Source organism: Phoenix dactylifera, chromosome 4 (assembly GCF_009389715.1).
Source record: "Phoenix dactylifera cultivar Barhee BC4 chromosome 4, palm_55x_up_171113_PBpolish2nd_filt_p, whole genome shotgun sequence".
In the NCBI taxonomy this organism is placed as follows: Eukaryota; Viridiplantae; Streptophyta; class Magnoliopsida; order Arecales; family Arecaceae; genus Phoenix; species Phoenix dactylifera.
In genome coordinates, this window is record NC_052395.1 from 29,180,033 (window position 1) to 29,202,535 (window position 22,503).

The following is a 22,503-nucleotide window of genomic DNA, read 5'->3' on the forward strand; positions in this document are numbered from 1 at the left end:
TCTAGAGCAACTCGAATCTAATGATAACCAGACTTTAAGTCTAGTTTAGTGAAGAATACTGCCCCATGAAGCTCATCCAGCAGCTCGTCAATCACTGGTATCGGGTATCAGTCTTTGACTGTGATATCGTTCAAGGTCCGATAATTGACACAAAACCACCACAAACCATCCTTCTTTTTCACGAGCAGGACCAGAGAAGAATATGGACTAGTACTTTGTCTAATGATGCCAGCGTCCAATATGTCCCGAACAATGTGCTTGATTTTCACTTTCTGAATATGCGGATAATGTTGTGGCCTCACGTTAGCTGGTCCAACTCTTGCAACAATCTCGATCCCATGGTCATGCGATCGAGAGGGCAGTAGACCATGTGGCTCCTCGAACAAGTAGCTGAATTTCTTTAGCAAGGGGTCTAGGGGGAATCATGCTCCTCACCGTTCAGGCTCCCTTGTCCACTATGGCCTGCTATCATAATGTATGCATAGGCTCCTTAACATAGGAGTCGCTAGATCGAATGCAAGCTACCCGACAGCACGGGTGCCTTCGAGTCGCCCTCCAATTGGTATCGAATGCCCTGCACCTCAAACTGCATAGTGAGTTTCTCTCAATCATAAAGGACCGGTTCCAAACTCCTAAGCCACTGAATGCTAAGGACGATGTTCGACCCTTGGAGACCCAAGGGATACATGTCAACCTAGAACAAGTACCCTTAAATTTGAACATCCGCAGCCTTGCAGACCGCCTTGCATGCTAAGCAGTTGCCATTAACCACCTTCACCGTGAAAGGCATTGCGGGTGCAATCTTACAATGAAGCTTCCGAGCCAACCGATCATTGATAAAATTGTGGGTGCTACCATTGTTTATCAAAATCAACACCGGTCGACCCTCTACCGTTCCGACTACTCGTATTGTCTGAGGTGAGGTACATCCCGACAAGGCATGAATCGAGATCTTGGGGTGGTCGAGTAGGTCCTGCTCCCCCTCTGCAATCGTCTCCTCCTATACCAACGCCTCCTCTTCTGTCTCCGATATCAGCAAAAACAACTGCTGAGATTTGTAGACATTTTTTCGTAAGAACTTCTCATCACAGTTGTAACACAAGCCTTTCTCCCTATGAGCTTGCATCTATTCCCAAGTCAGGTGCTTGAGGCAAACACCTGTCGGAACCTATGACGAGGCCACCGGGGGTGGGAGTCAGCCTGGCCCAATGTTCCCGGGCCGGTCTGGCCGCTAGCAGGGCCGACGGTGGATTCTGCACTAATGTAGGAAGTAGACCCTGACGAGGTGAGTTGCGTCTCGCGCGAAGGATCTTATCTTCCTGTAGTCGCGCCAAACTCAATGCATGTGTCATCGTCTTTGTTCGGAAAAGCTTAACCTCCAAACGAATGTCCTCCCGAAGGCCGCCTATAAAACTCCCTAGAAGAGCCCCTTCTAGCCAGCCTTGAACCTGGAAGCCAACCGTTCGAACTGGTTCTGATAATCTCGCACCGACCCTGTTTGTTGTAGTTTGGCGAGAGACTTATCAAAGTTTTCATATTCAGATAGCCCAAAATGAACACAGAGGGCTTGTGTGCACTCTGGCCAACTCACTCGGGGATGCATGGTCTCATACCACTGGAACCATTGTAGGGCCTTATAATGGAGATGGAAGGAAGCCAACAGTACCTTCTCCGCATCTGAGGTGCCTTGGTAGCAGAAGATGCTCAGCCTTATAGATCAATCCCATCGGATCTTCACCTGTAAGTTTCAAAAAATCCACCCGTGCGAGCCGTGGTTGAATTGTTTCACTGTTACCCAACAGAATCCGTCGAGTCGGGCTCCCTAGAGATCGAGGAGGCAGACTCTCCCCATTTTTCAAGAGGAGAGTTATGTTAGAGGAAAGGGTCTCTAGGTTGGCATTAGTAGATTCGAAAGCATCTGCATGTCGGTATATGGTAATGTTGATGTTGTGGAGCTCGACCTCTACCCTCGACACGAGATCTTCATCTATAACTGAGCACGTGGAAGCCATGCTAGATGCCAATCGGATACTGTAGCGAATCGGCTACTATAGTGAGTGGACTATTGCAGCAAATTGGCTACTGTAGCTCTGATACCAAGTTGATAAGATCTGCAAGACAAATCTCACTGGTGGATTGTTAGGAGAAGAGGGTGGAAAGAGAACAAAAGAGCATGAGAAAGGGAGAAAGAGAGAGAGCACATGAGGAAAAGAGAGACGTGAGTGGGAGAGAGTACGTAGAAAAATTTCAGGATTGTTATTCCTTCTCTCAATTGAAAACGATTACAACTCTTATAGGGGTCGGGCGACGCTATGCCAATTAGACTCCTATCTAACTTGGACTCTTATTATAATAGAAAGACAATATGCCTAATTGAGAAAGACAATTAAATAAAAAATAACTAATTGACTAATCCACAATTAAGACAATTAAGACCTAATTCCGTTCGAATAAGGAATCGAACGTCTCCTATGGTAGACGTGCACAAGTGGAGGTAGCCTATTTGAGAAGGAAAACCAAATAAAATACAACTAATGGACTAATTCCGAATTAAGGCAATTAAGACCTAATTCCGTCCGAATAAGAAATCGGATGCCTTCTATGGTAGACCTGCACAAATGGAGGTGGGCGCAAATCCTGACGTCTATCAGTTTGTTTAACAGGTTTGTTATTGATTATTGTGAAATGTCATGTTTTTTTTTTCCTTTTCAACAATACAAGTTGGATGGGGGGCAAAATGGATCGTCCAGCCCATAGATAAAAGGCCGTCCAGTTTCGACCCAATAAATGCCAACGCTGACCGGTTGAATCCTCACTTCGGCCCAGAATCAGCTCGACTTCGGATATTTGCCGACTCCTCCGACCAAGTTTGGGGTGTCTCCAGTGTTCGCCGACCCGCCCCGACCAAGCTCGGAGCACTTAGTTCAGTAGTACGCCCCGACCCTCGAGCTCAGGACGCTCCACCGGCACACCTCGGAACCCGGAAAGCCGAGCAACCCTCAGCACCCATCTAGCCGACCTCGCCAGACACACAACGCGACCTCTCAACAGCCTTGGCCTCGCCAACAACCGCATCCACGTGCGTGCCTACGCCCTCCTACGTGGTCGTACGTTATAACACTATCGTGCCACGCCTCCACAGCCGACCCTCAACAGTCAAAGGATGGCACCATGACTACTCCAGCCATATCCTGCTGCGACTGTCAACACCTTACCATTCTCGAGAACGGACAGCACCACACGCCACCAACCAGCCTTAGCTACGCGCCATTTAGCTCACAGCCATGCCCCCTCATGATGAGGGCGGACAGTGTCTCTGCCACCTGGGTCTCTCCACCGGGACTATAAATAGCCCGATCAAGTAACTTCTAAGGGACTCTTGGCTGGATCAAATTTACCCCACTCTAACTTGATCGTCGGAGGGTCCTCACCGGAAACACCGGTGAAGCTTAGTGCAGGTCCGCCGCCGTCGCGCAAGAGGTAGCTCCCGTCTTCTTCTTCCAACCACCGGCGGCTCCTTCAACTCCTCCGGCGTGGTCACCCTCGAGCCAAATTTGAACCACAACACAAGTAAAAATACTTGCGACCGTATTTATACTTGGGTGTTGAATGCTTTGTTGTCAATTGCAGCGGTCTTTCTACTTGGATTGTTGACCAGGTATGTTATTATTGATCATGGCCGCCTTGCTACTTGCCGGTGGGCGTGTTGATGCTGGATTGGTTGTGTTGGAATCTTGGTTTCTTTGTAACATGCTTTCCTATCCTTCTGTTGGAGCCTTGGAGACTTGTCTTAATGCAACTTGGATGGCCCTTGGATATCGTTGCATCCATCAGTCCACTCTAGTGATGATAAAACGAATTATGGTGGAAAAGTTTTGTAGGTACACCGTTGGGTATGTTTCAACTAAAACCATATAACAAGTCCTAACCAACGCACACAGGAGTAGCTCAATATATTTGGGGGCATAAGGCAAACTCAAAGGCTCCAACATAAATGTATTTGGAAGCCTTAATGCATAAATAAGAAAAGAAATAATAAATTTCTTTAGATAAAAAATACGTCCCAACATAAATGCATTTAGAGGCATCAATACATTTATAGCTATAAAGATACATAGCATGCTTCCAAATTCATTGGGTCTACCTTGGAACTCACCATAATAAATGCATTTGAAAGCCGGAACCTTAGGCAACTGCCTCAATCACCAAGCCGGCCCTGAACGAATGCTTCGGCACTTCTGTAGGTTGGTGACATGGTAGACGAAGGTGGTGGCTACCGGATGGAACTTTTAACAAGTCAGGGAGCAAGCATAGTCCATCCAGCTTTTGAACTGCTGTTCGCTGATTACAGTAGAACCTTGTTTTTCTCTTGGAATCTTCTTTCAGATTAACTGGTTTACAGTAAGATGGGTGCCATCTTTTCTTTTTTAATTGAAAATAAGTATAAAATTCAGTTGAAAACTCATCCACCTTGTTACTTATTGAAAGAGTTTCATGAGTCCTATATGCATGATTTTTTAGGATAAATTGTAAATACATGATATGTCTAACATTTAAAAATATTTTTTTTTTTGAAAAAAAATATTGTTTCAAGGATCTAATGTTTGTTGAGAAGGTGTCATATTAAGAAAAGCCTTAATTTTATTTTCAGACAAGAAAGACCAGGAGGGGTTATTCCTCAGCTGCTGCCTGGACTCGAGTCCCAGGCTGGCGAGTCAAAGCTCATGAAACTTGAGCTCTGGGGGTCGAAGTACTTGAAATCAATCTGTGCCCCTTGCCCAGGAGGTGATAACACCCAAGCAAGTGCTCCGCCATGACAAACCAAACACAGCCACAAGCTACTTTATGCGTTAAATTCCTAAAATCAAAGAGACAAAAAGTTTCAGAACTGAGCATGGCATTTGGACCAAACATGCTGAGGCTGGTGGTGACTTCCGCAGAAGGTGCTTTTCTCTGCTTCAAAGGAATCATCATAAAATAAAAATAAAAAATATAAAAAAATGCAAATGCTGCATTGTTTATTTCAAATGCTAGTAATGTTTCTTTCAGTATACATTATTAAAAAGATCGACGTGACAATGGAGAATATACCCTGAAATTTGTTCATCTGCAATACATGGTTCTCTGCAGAACTGTTATTGCCATATTCTCCTCTGAGAAGCAAGTATAATTTTGTTCAATAAATGCTGCAATACATTAAGCCTGTTTGCATAACTGCTTCCGGTATCTTCTTCTACGTCTTCATGCCACTGCTAAGCATGCTACTTATCCTGGACAACAACATATTGTAAATCTTGCAATGCGTGAACAAGAGAAACAGACAACAGGTGATAGAGAACATGCAGAACCACAAGAATACGAATCACTAAAATACAGACTTACTGTAAGTAATTATAAGAACAGATTCTTTCATTATACTGTGTACATTGAAATCTCATCTTCATTTCATAGAAGGTTCAAATAGGATCCATGGTGCAAGTGCACATATCCATATATTAGGTTATGTAGAAATTTCAATTCTACCAGCACAGAATGTTTAGAGCCACTTCCTTAATAGATAGGTTTTAGAGTTGAGGAGAATGGAGAGGAGCCCACATTTTGGTGCGCCCATCCATGCATGAATCATTCTGAACAAATTTTCAGAAGGATAAAATCACCTTTTGAGGGCAAGAGAACAACCTTCCTCAAAAAGGGATGATAAAGAGTCGAATAATGTCGAAAATGAGGGGCTAGTAACATTCAGTCAATAAACTGGTAATATGGAGCCACTCAGTACCATTGATTCAATAGCAATGATGAGGTGCAGAATAAATGTAGCAGCAGATTGGAATAGTTAGATGATATTCCTGATAACAAGGGTCTACATGACAAGGACAAGGATCTACATGATAATGACAGTGTAGATTATGACACTAAAGACAATGAGATGGTAGTGGTTGTGAAGGCAGTGATGGTAAACACAGTAATGCTCTGATCATATATTTGTGTTTTCAGGAGTAAACAGCAACAGCCACAACATTTATGGTTTTCTTGTAGGAAGAGGCTATGATACCCTATTTAACTAACATAGCTTAGTAATTTAATTGAGTAATGATTATTTGTTCATGTCATTTGACCTATTAGAAATTTCTTCAGGTTATATTGCAAAGCAATTATGCAATATATGGTAGCCTAAATTTATTAAGCATGTGAATATTGTATAATTATTGTCCATAAATGGTACCTTAAAATATTGTATAATTATTGTCCATAATAATGATTCCACAAATTTTCTACTTTATTGTGATTTTATATTGGAGAAATGACAGGTTATAGTTCATGTTGGTTAAAACTTTAATTCATAACTAATTTATGCAGTCATATAACCATTTTAAACTTTGAAGCTAGTTTATTCGTATTATAATATAACATCTTATAAAATTATTGCATCAAAAAAACTAAAAGATGATTCTCTCTCTCTCTCTCTCTCTCTCTCTCTCTCTCTCTAAAGTTAGTTTATTTGTATTATCATATATGGTCTTGTAAAATAATTGTGTTAAAAAAAGTAAAAGATGACTCTCTCTCTCTCTCTCTCTCTCTCTCTCTCGCGCGCGCGCGCTAGGATTGGGGCGTTGGGGGGTGGGTGAGGATTATTTCTTGGCCCTTGGTTCAACTGTAAGCATACCCCCCCCCCCCCCCAACACCCACCCCTCCTTTTTTATGCGTACACTGCATTTTAAATAAACCGGACATGGGCCTCTCAGGTAAATGATTTTTTTAAAAGCAGTCATGGAGGTGCAGACGGTAATGGAAGCATATACAAAAGTTGCCCTCTAGTTAATGATTATCTGATGACCAACACCTCCCATTTTCACCATTCCTGGCCTCTACTTTCTTCATCATAACCCATGAGCATTAACCAGTCATTTCAACTGCACTCAAGACAAAAACAGCTGCTTCCAAAGCCACTCTAAATACAAATGCCAGTCCATAAAAGTACATTTTCACTCACCCAAGACTCCAGCTTCAATGGCCTTCTAAACTTAAATTGAGTTTGTGTATAAGGCATTGCATGATTAGGCTATTTTGGGTTAAGAAGCTTGTTTTTCTAACCAAGTTAGTCTTTAAGGTTATCGTTTGACTAATTATACTAGGCTTGGATTGGTCTAAAACCCGACTTGCCCAAGGTGCATTCCTAAAAAAATCCTTACCCATGAGAGTAACTATCATTTTTGGTATTTTCAGTTTTACCTCTTCTACCACGTTGGGAGATAAAATTACAGAGAACTGCAAATAAAGAAGCAGACTACTCAGCATAATGTGATGCAGGTCCCGGATATAACTTTCACCATGTCAATAGATATAATAAATGCAGTATTACATGAAGCATGCAACAGTAAAATGGGAGTAGCGGGAGTATTATACCTTGACACTGAATAAAACGGTGGTGTCAAAAACCTGTTGACCGGCAGCAACTTGAAGCCCATCCACATACCCAGCACGGGGTGACTTGACAACATGCTGAAAAAACAAGGTGATAGAAAAACATTGAAATATGATTGACCAATGAAAGACAATCAGTGAAAATGACTAAAAGGCATGCTCATATTAACCTCCATTTTCATCGCTTCTAGAACCAAAATAGGCTGCCCTTCCTCCACTAATGCACCATTCTCAATCAAAACCTTAACAACCAAACCAGCCATAGGTGCTACAACGCTCCCTTTAGGGTGAGATGCCACCTGACGACTGGGTTGATGCTGAGAGCCATCATCAGTAGATTGTTCATGCCTGACATTTTGTCTATAATGATGATGATGCTTGCCATGCCAAATATGTATGTGCTTGCTAGTATCCTGAAGACATTAGACATGAAGACGCCAATTAACAGAAGGGAAGAGCTTAACGTCTAAAAATTGTTTTCTCAAGGAAGTAAAGTGACAGTTGCTGGCTTTCTAGCACTACTACTAGAGCTCATCAGTCGTTACAACTGTAAAGTGAACAAGAGGAAAGAAACTGACCTTGCAATAAAGTGTTAAAGTAACATAGCTGTGCAGTTGATCAGCATCAACTCTGAAATCATGATTTCCTACATGCTTGACTTTAACCTCCCAACCAGGGGAATCACCATCTTCGATCTAGTCAAATAAAAAACTAGTACATTAAGATCTAAAGCCACAAGTAAATAACAAGACTTCATAAAAACTGAAGGTAACATTAGATGCGTTATGGCATCTAAATTTGTAGGCACATAAATTACCAAGACAGTGACTGGTTTACTAACGTAATGAGTGAGTTAATTAGATGAACTATAGGAGTTCCACAAATTATGGAAGTAATGAAGAACTGATTGAGATGGTAATGAATGAAGATCTGAAAAAGCCTCAATAAGGAGAGAAATTTTAATCTTTGTTTAAGGATTTAGTAAGAGTAGGGGAAGATCACAGCAAATATGGATACAAGTCGTGATTAAGGGCATGAATGTTTGCAGTATCACCAGAGCCAACACTCAACAGGAATAATTGGTGAATGAGAAACCGCAAACCTGACTCCAGGAAGGCTTGACAGTTATAGTTGTACTTAGAGCAACAAAACACTAAATGGTTTAGAATTATCATTGGCAAGAAATGATTCAAAAACAAACCTAGCCATCACAGTGCCTAATGACATAATTATGTAAACTCTACATGGCTAGTGACAGAGAACATATTGACCTACACTCTGTAGCCAGAGTAGCATCCAAGAGACCTGGTTTCCTTCATTGTCTATCTGCCTAGGCTACAGTCCATTACCTAATTGAAATGAATGTTACGTCTACAATCAAGGTACAGAATAATATAAAATAAAATAAAAGGGAAGCATGTAATAGGCATCGCATGAGAATCAGCAAGATGTTTGTGTTCACACTGCTGCAATCAACTTCTGATTAACAATCCTATATTGACTGGCTTGCTGAAGAATAACATATAAGTTGAAGAAGAAGAATAACAGATAAGTTAGAGGAAATCAAATTATCAACATTAAATGAATTTCTAGGTATCGTTTCTTCAGGAGGCACCAGTACTGCTGCAAGCCTCATCGTGGACCTGCAGAGGTCTATGAAGCTTTGAATATAACATAGCAGAAATGAGATCAAATCAATCTGAATCTAAATGAGTTAGAATGGTTGGCAGTAAAGCATAAAAAACCATAGAAAAGTTTTTGATAAATAAAACCATAGAAAAGTTAAAGTTATAAGCATGTATATGGCTACATGATTTTATGAAAATGGCAAGCACTGCCATAGCCATTTTTAGAATACTGTCATGTCTTTAAAATAAATTAAAGTAGGTATTGGTGGCAAAACCCCGTACCAGCACCATGCTAGTACAGTGTCATTACATCCGGTATAAGGGTCGGTTCGGTGTACTAAGACTTGGTAAGTCCCCATATTGAGTCTCAGTTTGGTATTAGTATAGTAGAGTATGCCCAAGATGAGGCAAAATGCACCAGTAAAGCAAAACTTGGGTGGCATAATATGAAAAATGCGCAGTTCATGCTAACACAGTGACATATCTGCTTAGAGATATATAATGCATTTGTCAGATGATATTATCTATCTGCCCACATGAAAAACAAGTTGTACACATTTTTCAAAAATATATATATTTAAGAAAACATCTCCAAATTTACCCATTCAGTTCCTGAATCAAAAAAGCATCCATCCAATACAGAGGTAATCGCAAGTTTAAGTGAAAATGACCCATCATGTATTGTTTTAATAACTACTAGCAGTGACATGGATACGCATTACCTCAATGAAATAGCTTCCATCAGACTGATAGGTAATAACAATTTTCAAAAGCTCCTGGCAGCTACCATTAAGTTCTCTATCCCACTCTAATTCCATTTTCCGCTTGGCAGAGTGATGCATTCGGAAAGGTGGTTGAATATACCAAAGTGAAAGTAACCTGTTACCATCTGTATATGCTGATTAATCAGAAAACAGTAACCTATCATACAGAACACCTGGCATTGCCAGCATGCAGAAGCACAGAGACGATAAACATACCAAGGAGAGTTTCTTTCGAAGTAACATGCTCCTTCTCACAAATACATGCAGCAACCAAGCTTGCACCAAGCTTAGCAGCAGCATATGCTTCGGCAGCTACCTCATCAGCCGTGTCAATGAAAAGATCATTTTTAAAATGTTCAATGAAATGTGTTTCGACTAAGCCCTTCTCAAAGGCCCAATGATTTGCAAGACTCTGGAGGAAAGAGATATTAGTCGGCAAGCCCGCAACCTGCAAAGAGAGCAGTGGTGGTATTTGTATAAAGAAAAGACCTAAGTAAGACAAACAATGAGAAAGGTACACCTTGGCAAGTAAATCCACTATGTATTCTTTGTTATCTGAGTCAACATATGTAAGACTCCAGCTATAAAACTTATTTTATTTTTCTTACTGTGCTCTGAAGAGAAACTCAACAAGACAGAGGGGCATCTGCCAAACTCGCTGAGTCCAACCTCAGGTTCAAAACAAAAGGCAGCAGAAGTTAGTGATGATTATACTTCTATTTTTAAATATGATTATATTCCTATGGATATACATATAGAAATATAAAAATTATTTTTAAATCATGATATAATAGGCATCATGTCTTACGTTAAAAAAGCCATGTGTCTCATATTTATGAGGGTCAGCAGCTGAAAACACATTTTATAATTTTATTTTCTATTTAGAAAATATCTTAGAATTGGAAAGATAATCACTGAATGCACTTAAGACATACTTCTCGTCAAGCTTAATCAAAACAGTAAACAAGCATCAGAATCCAAGACCCTCATCTAAGTAAATGCAACACAGCCCATGGGCTGCACCTTGCTGGAGCTGAGATGAAGCTTGCAGAAACATTAAAAATAGATTACCTATGAATAGCATAACCATGAGTTAAAATGATAGATGCACCTGAAATTTTAACAAGCAGTTCTTTAGTTTAACTAATGCTGCATTGCGATTTTCTCCCCATACTACAAGCTTAGCTATCATGGGATCATAATGCATGCTGACAGCGTCTCCTTCTTCTACCCCCGTTTCAACACGCACTGGTTGGCCATAAACTTTCGATAGTAAGCAGTTTTAGAAAGTATAAGCTATTAAATATGTTTACTACCTTGTTCATGCACATTACCTGATGGTGAAACAGGGACTGGCCGGTAATGATGTAGGGTTCCAGTTGCAGGAAGAAATCCTCTTGAAACATTTTCAGCATATATTCGAGCTTCAAAGGCATGTCCTGACATCAAAATAAAGAGAACATCACAGAAGAATTTGAATTATCACTCAACAACTATGTCATAAACTTGAAAATAGATACGACATCATGCAATATTCTCCAACATTGCAAAACAATAGTTGTGCGGGGATCTGATATCATAAACTCCAAATAGGAAACCACACAAGCACCAGATCACCGAAGGGTACAGAGACAATCAGAAAGGACTCTCAGCACCCATTATGTGCCCAGTAAAGTCATGAGAATAACAAATGGGATGATATTTATGACATCATCAGAAACTCACTATACAGGTGCAACTAAGTGCTGGACCTACACAAATGCATTTCCTCCCAAGGCCCCAGTTGTGGTGTTGCAGCTTTTCATGAGAACATGTATTTCTGTCTAGAGGGAAGCAGTTCGGCAGGGTAGGCAAAGTTTTGGGACCTGAGTAGCATTTCTTGCTCATTGGAGGGACTTGCACTGTGACCAACCAACTGCTCTAGGGCATTAGGCGTGACTATTTTGGGAGTTCCAAACTATAACTGGCTACCCTTTTCATTATCTCCTTCAAATATTTAACACAATAGAGTTTCCCATGAGCAAGATTTTATCCTTTTCTTTTCTTAAAGTCAAATAAAGCTTGGTATCAATAACTATATGTCAGAGGAACAGAGGAGTGTTATGTCTATTAGGAGAGGGCCACCACAATTTCATGTCCAATCGAAGGGACAAAGGATGCATACGAAGTATAAAAGTTGTACATAGCACTGTGTCTTGATTGTTGTTAGCTGTACTTTTCGTACACAGTTGGGCAAATAATAAAATGAAACAAGACAGGTACAAGATGCTAATCTAAAAAATAAATAAATAAGAGAAAAAATTATATCCATAATCCCTGAGAAAACAAGATGCTTAAATAATAAAAATCTCAAATCAGAGATTCTAAATTTCATGAGAATGGAAGTAGAAACTAATTTCGCAAGGCCAACCCAATCTGATAGCTACAGATACACGTGTTCTCTATTTGATCCCTTCCTATACTCTTCTTAATTAATATCATAACCAGATAGACACTATCAATGGGGAAGAAAAAGATCATTTTAGCAGGGAAACATGATAAAGATGAACCAAAACCATGAAGCTGAATTCGTACAGAAATGGAAGGGGAAAAGTTATGCTGAGTGTAGTAAATCAAATCAGATCTTCTTGAACAGCTGAAAGGTCAATAATTAAAGAGTATTAAACATTAATTATATATTTCAAGCACCATAATTTTATATGTCAGGCAACTCATTTATTTGATTCCTGAACTTATGCTTATAATATACAAATTCATCATAAGGCATTATTCCCCTAGGGAAAATTAATTGATCATCATCTGGAGAGGAAAAAAATATTATTAGGATTGTAGCAGGTAAATCTACCATCAGCATTAATATCTTATCAATATTTTCATTTTTTTCTTTTTTTTGAAAATGTTACAAACAGCATGTCAATATTTCAAGTGTGTTCGGTACCCACGCTTGCTGCCTTTTTGCTAAGAGCTTTTAGATTTTTCAATAGATGGAACCGTGGTAAACATCACCTGCAATTCAAATATATGATTCACCGGAGAAAGATTCCTAAAAAGATTGATCCAGCCTATATATATTTGAAAAAGAAATTTATGATTTACAATGTTAGACATATAGCATCACACAAAATGAAGAACATTTAGAGATCAGAATAGCAGATCTTCAATTACATAGACATATACTAAAAGCAAAACTATCAACCCTAAATCTGCAGCAGCATTATTGTTTAACAATATACCATTTAAGATGTACCAAAAAAACAATATACCATTTAAGAGCACTTGTTCCTGAGTCAGTGGTAGAGGTTCTCCATTTGCAACATGAATCTGCCACTCCACAAGATCTTGACCAACAACCATCTCAGTCACAGGGTGCTCAACCTTCGAAGTTCATATATAATGTCATAAGAGCTGTTATTGTACCATAATACTCACTTTGAAATTCAAATATACAGAAGCTTCTTGAGAGAAGGTGCTAGATCAATTACTATGACTGCCTGTTACAGTGCAGTTACACCAACCACCTATTCAATGACACATCACACATTTGAGAATTCATGATAATAAAGTTAATCAAAGTACCTGAAGACGTGTATTCATCTCCATGAAATAAAATTTGCCCGAGAGCGTATCCATTATAAATTCCACCGTTCCAGCATTATGATAACCAACTGCCTTCTCATATAATTAATTTTAAAATCAGAAATCAATTCAACAAAACCACAGTCTGAAAAAGTAAAAACTCGTAAAAACTTGTGACGTGAAACAGATAGGAGGCAAAAAGGGATAAGTGATAGAAGCAAGTGAAAATATATTAGAGTAACTACATATGGCCAAACACCTTGATGAAAAACAATTAAATATAAACAAAACAAAGATACTTTTTTTAAAAAAAGAAAAAATAGACAGGTAAGAATACAGCTATTTGTGAATTTTACCACTCAATCACTAGGGATAGAAATTTGTAAACTACAAAATAATTTTTCTGTATACCTCCAAAAATGACATTTATCAGAGCACTAAAAAAAGCTGTCTGGTCTGACCAACATATCAGCACATTCATCATGAACATCAATAGATTTGAAAAGGCATATTTAGTGGAAAAAATTACTAATTGTCACAATATACAAGCAAATAGGCAAATATGCATCAGAAAAGAAGACAAGAAATTCTAGGACTATTTATCAAATCTGGTGCATGCTACATGCTTGAAAACTCAAAGCAAATTCTAGATATATTATGTAATTATCCTGTGAATCAGAATATCAATGGCTCTGCTACCAGTTCAATTACGAGCCATATTCTGATAAAATCCTTAATGATAACAAATGCTGGTTGTGTGACACTATATTTCTTAATGAAGTAGCAGATAGTCATAACACTCTTGTATTATCTTCTGTATCTTTACCAACTTCCAAGACAACACATGCTGAACTTCCAAGCAACATCTAAGGAAGGTACAGAAAATCTTACAAATAGTGGAGTTTCTTAAATAGTAAATACGGGATGGGCCTCTTGTACACTTTGACGCCAGTGTCTATAAAATCAATTTCCTCAAAAATCAGACATTAATATCAGCAGACATGAAAAAGGAAGAATAGAAAATAACCATTCAACTGCAGAACGCGAGATGATAATGGATGCCAAAAATTCAATCAGAAAAAGGGGAAGGGGGGAGGAGAGGGGGAAGAAAATGGATATCAAGAAGGAATGATGTAATACGTAACACAACATCCTTGTCCCATCCTCTCCTAAAGTAGCATAGAACCATGAATTCTTCCCAAGAAAGTTTTTCTTTTTTTGTACTGACATAATATCTATCTTCAGCTGATGACAAATGTTAGAAAAAAAAAAATAATAAGAAAAGGTTTTGCAACTTGGAAAAGAGGGCAATCATTTTAAGCTGATGAAAATCCTTTGTACGAGCACACAAAAGCATGAGAATTGATATGCAACAGTGTAATTTTAACAGCACAGATTGCATAAGATGATCCCTTTTAGCATATCTTGAAAAGACAGGAATTGTTCCTGATACTATAAGCATGAATCAAGATTTAAATGAAAAGAAGTAAACACATTATAAAAATTTTTAAGTAAGGCGTGCACTATTTGGTTGTCTCAATCCAAACACAGAACTTAGCAAAATTGCATTTATTGAGCAGAATTTAGAAGCACGTCACCTTGGCAGCAGAGACAGCAGCTTCACCCAAGCGGAAGCGGAATTCATTAGTAACATTGGGCTGCACATATGGAGCTATCAGAACTACGTTATTCCTTAAAACAATAATTTAAAGCAGTGACAGGACATGCGAGCTTTACTGCAGGAGCTTCCTCAATTATCTTCTGGTGCCTTCTTTGCACACTGCAATCTCTCTCATTTAGATGTATGACATTCCCATGTTTGTCTCCAAAAACCTGCACCATTCAGAAACCCACAAACAAGCTGTCAACTAAACATGAAAGCAACTCAGCTGGCAAACTCATTCATCATAAGCTGTCAATTATATAGCACAGACCAGTTATAAGAAGGGTAAAGAAGTTTGATTCGTAGCTGTAATGCACATGATAGATGTTTGAACTAGTTTTCTTCCATAATTCAAAAGGAAGAAGCTAATAGGACCAAGATGATGGGATGTTACTTCTATAAATATTATAAACAAGATGAGCACCAATTAATTCGTAACCCGCAAGTACAAAAGTATTTTGAGAAAGTATGTAGAAATTATATGTCAAGGTTAGTTTTCTTTCCAGATCAGATTTCAGTCAGACTGTCAAAATCAGTAGATCATTATCCAGAATGCAATGATAGTAACAATAAATAAAAAACATTAAGATACTTTAATATGCTTGAAATACAAGCATGCAAAAATTATTATTATGTAGCTACAGATTTCCCTCTCTTGGAAGAGTTGTCAAGGATTTCTATAAATTTGGCAGTATGTTTACAAGACAATGTTGTCCACTAAGTCCCACTTTCTATGCAGCCCTTTGTTATACAATGGTTGATGGCAGTAAGTGGTAGCAATATCTAAGATGATGTTAAAATCAAACCTTATTGTAGTGTTGCTTGTTTTTGTCTGGGTTCATATCTCCTCGTTACTTTTCAAATCAAAGAGCCCTTCGTACAGTAAAATGAAAGTTATCTTTCTTTTTCTTTAAACTATAAAAGTATGCTTATGAACCATGTAGGAGAGGTACATAAGAGATTTTAATATGCTACAGCCACCTTCTACAATTGATGCAGCTGTTATGAAAAATACTCGACAAAACTTCTTGTGAGACAATTAATGGACACTTTTATAGAGATGATGAAGAATACAAATACTTCTTAAATCAACTTAGTTAATATACAAAAGCATTTCAATAAGGATAAAAAATACATGTTTATCCAGGTTGAATATAAAGTATTGAAGATGTGTGAGAAAATACTGAAGGTCTGGAGGTAATATATATGTGAGCGGGCCATTGTTATGATGGAAGAGACAGAAGACAAACTTAATGTAACAGAATGAAACTTGATGGGCAATTGGTTGACTGGATCTAATAAACAAATTAGTGCATCAGAATTGTATTGGATGCAGTTATCAATCAATACTGAAAGTACAGTATAAGCCTCATATGCAAAAATTATAATAGAGCTTGTGTGAATTCAGTAAACGGATATGTGGGACCTTTGTATGTGTAAAGAACATTGTGCTTAAAGAAGATGGTAAATGTATGACAACTATAATATGTAGATTAGAGGGCCCTCTGTGACCTGCAAAATAGAAATATAAATTGTTTAAATTGAAAGGTCCTAATTGATGAACTACATAACAAAGACAGATGATTGAGCATTCATGCACTAGTAGAATGGCTGCACACATAAAATTTAATTACATGCTTTATTGTAAAGCATAATGTGACACAGAAGGAACAAAAAACCAGATTGTACCATGCAGAACATATTTCTCTTCAAAAACAAATAAAGAATACAACACATGCAAAACATACATTAGAATAGATGAAAAACTTTTAAGCGTGCATAAAGTACCAAGCAAGGTAAAGGATTTGAAAGCTTGTACCTGGACTTCTATATGCCTGGGCTTAGTTATATATTTCTCTATTAAGATGGTGTTTATGCCAAAGGAAGCAGTGGCTTCACGTTGTGCTCCCAGAAGAGATTCAACAAATTCATCTGGCCCTTGGACTATTCTCATGCCCTGGAGAAGAAGATTATCAGCAGAAAAATAATCCAAGAGACTTTGACAACAAGGTGTTTTCCATGAGATATGTTTCTAGTAGACATGCTTTTCAGTGGACTCCTTTGAGGCATTACTCATTCCCCTTCTGCATTATATTAGCAATGCGACAAGAATGGGGGTTTTTTTTTTCAATAAGTTGAGAATAACAACTACACCACCATGTGCTTCAGCAACATCTCACAGATTACCAGATGAGTATGAAAGATGAATTTAATATTTAATCATGTCCGGACATCTACACAAGGTGTAAACTTTAGAAAAGAAAGTATTTGCTAAACATTTGATTGCAATCCATCAATAATAGCTCTCTAAGCTTGTGCAATGTAGATAACCTAGGTGCAAGACAAAGAAATCTATAGTTCTGAAAAAATTAAAAGATTTTAGTCATTTAAAGTTTTAATTTACACCCGGAACACGATATTGAGATCTTAGCATTCTTCATCAAGATGAAATTAACAGGTAATAGAAACATAAAAAACCACACAACATATAATTTTAACATCACATGCAATGTATAGATACTCACATATGAAAGTTTGTTGAAGAGCATACCTTCCCCCCACCACCATGTGTAGGCTTTATCAAAATGGGATATCCAATCTTTTCAGCTTCTAATTTTAAGAAGTCAATGTCTTGTTCATTGCCATGGTAGCCAGGAACAAGTGGTACACCTGCTGCACCCATGATCCTCTTTGATGCACTAGTAGAGATGTTTTGTCAGAATATAAATGACATCCTGGAGTACAATAAAGGACAGCAATACCATGTAAAAGGAGAAAATGAGAAAAAGACAGAGCCTGGGACTACCTCTTGTCCCCCATGTCTCGGATAGCAGATGCTGGAGGCCCAATAAATGTAAGCCCTTCAGCTTCACAAAGTTGGGCAAAGTCAGCACTCTCTGAGAGAAAACCATAGCCTGGGTGGACAGCCTACAAAATAATAAAAGCATCCTAAGAATTAAGAAAGTTGATCTAAGGCATGAAACGCATCAAGTAATTTGCAGTGAAGCAACACTGACAATTTTTAAGTCTTAAATCCAGATGTAATATTTTTGTTTGCAAATCAAATTTATAATAAATTGATTTTTTTGAATTGTGGAAAAAAAATTCTCAAATAACTTGCTAATGCATTGCCAAATGGTTCTCCAAATTGTTACCAAGTAACTTAATTTTTCATGGACTGTTTAATGATAAACATAGTTCGCAAGTTATTCTCATTTGCTTTTTATAATGTCAATTAAAGATGTTATCCATTACTAGAATTGCGGCCATGGATATCATCTGCTGCTCTTTGCTTCTCTCATGCTTATTCTTGCATCTACTAGTGGGTAAATATACCATTTAGCTTGCATGTTCTTCTCTGATTTCTTTTTTTCATTTCCCAATTCTTCAGAAACTTTTATCAATCTTTCTCAATTTTTAAGATTCTGAGTTGTTCTTTTCTAAACAAATTATTCCCAATTGCGACTGTAGACCATGGATACATCATTCTTGAAACCAGAGCATGGAAATCTTTAAATAATTTCAATTTATTTAATGTTATAACCTCAGCCAGTACATTAAAAGGACATGAATCAAGTGCATGAAGCATGAAAATTGACTGCTTAAGAATTCCACAATACTGTGCACTGTATCTTTCATGACAAGTAGAAGGTATGATGCTTATACTGGACAATATACGAGCTGTGAACTGGATTTCGTGAGCCAGCCAAGTGAAAACCATTATGAAATAATTTCAGTACCATAAAAATGAGATTATCATTTTTTTTGTAAGTAGGGAACGATGAACTGTTAGGTACATTGTTTACTTTTTCTAAAGCAAGGTTCAAAAACCAATATCAGGCATCACATCAGCTAGGGCTGACAGGGTCATCAGAGTACCAATACCAACTCAAGTGACATAATGATGTGAGCAATTCTAAAAATGTTATATCCCTTGCAGTCAAGCTACTGACATCATGAAATGGTCATATACTGTTCCCATGCTCAAATACCAGTAACATCCAGTGTCTACTCCATATTCCATAGACCATGGCAGTCCACTTTGTTATGGCTCTAACTCTTGTTTAGGTAGCCTTTCCATGTAGCAATTCAAAATCCAGTCACATTAGGTGATGTTGCCTCATGGCGACACTAACTCTAATTCCATCAGGTATCACCTTCCAAAGGTGCTTTATCTTTCCCTTAAAAGTTTTTTTCCCAGTACTCCTATTTCGATCCTTTCTAAACCTAAACTAAAGTCATCAGGCTGGCTCTAATACCAAATGTAAAGACACGCCAATAAAACAGAAAAGCTTATCATTGAAAGTGTGTAAATCTTTGTTTTCAACATATCAAGATAACAAATTGGATATGAGCGCCTATTTCAACTAAAAAGAAAAAACTTGGTTACTTCATTCCCACTAATTTTAAGGACAAACCACTTATATAGAATATTATAAAACAATTATATGAATCATAACCACAACAGAAAAAGCTATGCCTCATGAATTTCTTAGCCAATCTCATCAAGGATTAAATAAACTTAATTATTGAGATAATTTAGAGTTCTGATAATATCATATACAGAATTAAAAATGTAAAAAAAATTGAATTGTATTTGACTTCTAAACACCAAAATCAATGTTTGAACTGAAATTGGTGCTGCAGTAGTTTGTCAGAAATACCTTAATGTTCAACACCAACTTTGTTACCTGAACTGAACTGCATGCTGGGAACACAAAAATGTCACTGTATTACCTTTGAGTAGGAAAAGCTCATATTTTTATTAAAAATTTACATAAAAGTTTTCGTATAGCATGACGTTTTTAATAAAAATTTAAAATATCCAACCATGTTTGCCAATATCAACTCACTTATCAAACAATCATGTACTAATTTAATAATTCCAATTTTCATTTTGTGAAGCAGAACACGATCCACCATATGTAAAATTGCTTCTCTCCCAAATACTAAGCTATAAGAATGAGTAAGCTATATACAGTTGGAGTAAAACAAAAAGAATGAGCAAAGCAAATGATGTATAGACAAATAGTACGATCATGACTATGATTAAATTATTAGATATACCAAAAGGTCGCATTATTCAAAAAGATCCCAAAGTTACAACATTAAAGACCCTCCGAGTATCAAAATACAAAATTGAAAAGAAAAGGATCTCAACTAGCATCAAGTTCCGCAAAAATAGAGACAGAAAGAGTAAACAGTGAAAAAGAAAGAGAGCGGAAACCCGCCGGCCCCGACCTGGGCGCTGGTTCGAAGGGCGGCCTCGACGATGGCGGAAGCGTTGAGGTAGCTGGCCCGGGCGGGCGGCGGGCCGATCCTAACTGCCTCGTCGGCGGACTTCACGTGGAGGGCGTCCCGGTCGGCGTCGCTGTATACGGCGACGGTCCGGATCCCGAGCCTCTTCGCGGTCCTCATGATCCGGCAGGCGATCTCCCCCCGGTTCGCCACCAGAATCTTCTCGATCGCCACCGCGCTCTTCTCCCCCCTCCCCTCTGGCGACGAGAAGATGAGCCTCGACGGCCAAATTCGAGGGTTAAGGTTCCAAAACGGAGGTTTTTGGGAGATGTTTCGGCGAATTATTGACGCCATTAGCGCCATGTTTTGGAGCTCTCTCCGAAGTGATCCGAGGGAACAAGTCGGATTGGATTTAATGATTTTGGGGGCGGATTGGGTGTCAGTCTTATATAGCGTTTAGATTTGTGTTTACTATGCGAGCCGATATAAATTGGAAGGTTGAGATCTTTTCGTCGTGGCTCCGAATAAATATGTTTGTGGATAAGGGTCTCCTAGTCCTCGAAAGCAGATCTCGATCCGACGTGGCAGAAGGAGTGCGGATGGGCTGGTTGACAGTACACGCAACAGCGAAAAGATGAACCAGGGAATGACACGTGTAAGAAGCTGGGAGATGCTTCATGGACACGCCTAATGCCTTGTTAAATCCACCATCCATGTTTACTCTATTCACATGATGCAGATCGCATTCTGTTCGAGGAAGATTCAGCTACGGTGATCGAATAGTTTTAGAGTCAGTACTGCGCTACCAGCAGGGTGCCATTACTCTATGATATATGTAGATTTTTAAAAAAGTGTGACTTCTTCCGAACCATACGTGTCTACAAGAAGCACATAGTATAGCTGATTGGGTTGCTTCCTTATATGGCTCATCACTTTCGTGGTTTTATTCACGTATCTGTTTCTTCCTCTTTGCGCATTCTCTTTTTTTTAATCTTGTTGGTTGCACCTACATCCATCGTGTGTGAGGCATTGTTGTATCATAAAATATAAAATATATAAAAAAAACACCGAGAGAGAGAGGGAGAGATGGAAATTTAAAGAATTATGATCAAGACATAAGAAAGAGTGATGTATCCATATAAAAGCCCCTTGCATGATTTTTTTTTTTTTTTTTACTCTATGCTAGAGATATAGGACTGTCCGCATCGTGTAGGTTTATTTTTCAATTATCTAAATATAAAAAAGAAATAACGCTCTTTAAGAAAAATTAGACTAATGGTTGTGATTGAAGAGTGTAATTCCTTAGAATCTATTCGAAACATTTTGCGTGTAGACACTAGTGGAAACTAGAAAAAAATCATGCAAGGAGGAATCATTATCAATCAAAGTATGGTTATAATCTTAATCATAATTTTAATTATCAAAAAATTAATATAAATAAAAATTTAATTAAAATATATTGATTGCTTTCTTTCACTAAATATTTTTAATTTATAAAAAATATGATAAATTAGAATTGCCCTTAATGGATCCTGATATTCTAAAACTTTCTCATGTTTTTCTTGTGATCTCATATATATTTCTAAAAATAATAATGATTCTAAAACTCAAAGCTTTAAAAGCTGTATGGGATTCATCTTGTTGATTTTAAGGCTCAAATATGATACCCTAAAAAAACAAACATCAATTTATTTATTTTAGACTCGGTACTTCGAATCCTACACGTTGCCAAGAACCAAGAGAAATTCTAAATTAATTGAAGATATGTTTTAACTAATCTCTATCTAGTTATTTGTCATCTATCTCCCATATCATTCTCACCATTATATGAATCAAATCCTCATGCACATCAATTCTCCTTTTTAACTTTTTGCTTATTATGCACATAAAAGACTAGTTCTAGAATCACAAACTTGGATTTCACATGACCCAAGAAAAAAATATATTACAAATAGACACAAAATATAAGGCAAACGGGAACTGGAATAAAATGTGAAGGAGACTGAAGATTGAATCGCAGCGAGACTCAAGAAAGAGAACGATCACAAGTGGGGGAGGTGATTTGAGTTATAAGGGAAGGAGGTCAGAAAAGACAATGTAGGAAGCACGCAGGAGGAAGCAAGAGAGACGTGGAAGGAGAAGACATGTCGTGCGGGGCACGTCTAATGCAATGTAACAAGTGGGATTTTAAATGAATCCACCATTAGATCAT

General features: G+C 38.0%; 1 protein-coding gene across 2 annotated transcripts; it reads right to left on the reverse strand.

The window, feature by feature from the left end:
• Window positions 1-4,991: 4,991 nt before the first annotated feature.
• LOC103711349 (methylcrotonoyl-CoA carboxylase subunit alpha, mitochondrial) lies at window positions 4,992-20,710 on the reverse strand. Of its 2 annotated transcripts, none has more exons than XM_008797459.4 (16): window positions 20,295-20,710; window positions 17,860-17,981; window positions 17,605-17,752; window positions 16,873-17,010; window positions 15,128-15,223; window positions 14,989-15,048; window positions 13,391-13,483; window positions 13,078-13,189; window positions 11,149-11,253; window positions 10,926-11,062; window positions 10,031-10,262; window positions 9,773-9,939; window positions 8,001-8,117; window positions 7,593-7,835; window positions 7,405-7,500; window positions 4,992-5,270 (listed from the first exon to the last, which is right to left on the reverse strand). In XM_008797459.4, the coding sequence occupies exons 1-16, from the start codon at window positions 20,652-20,654 to the stop codon at window positions 5,262-5,264; spliced, it is 2,235 nt and encodes a 744-aa protein (XP_008795681.2). In that variant the 5' UTR covers window positions 20,655-20,710; the 3' UTR covers window positions 4,992-5,261. The 2 variants fall into 2 exon arrangements, with proteins under 2 accessions (XP_008795681.2, XP_008795683.2); XM_008797461.4 differs by having other exon boundaries at window positions 17,605-17,742; window positions 20,295-20,708.
• Window positions 20,711-22,503: the final 1,793 nt, after the last annotated feature.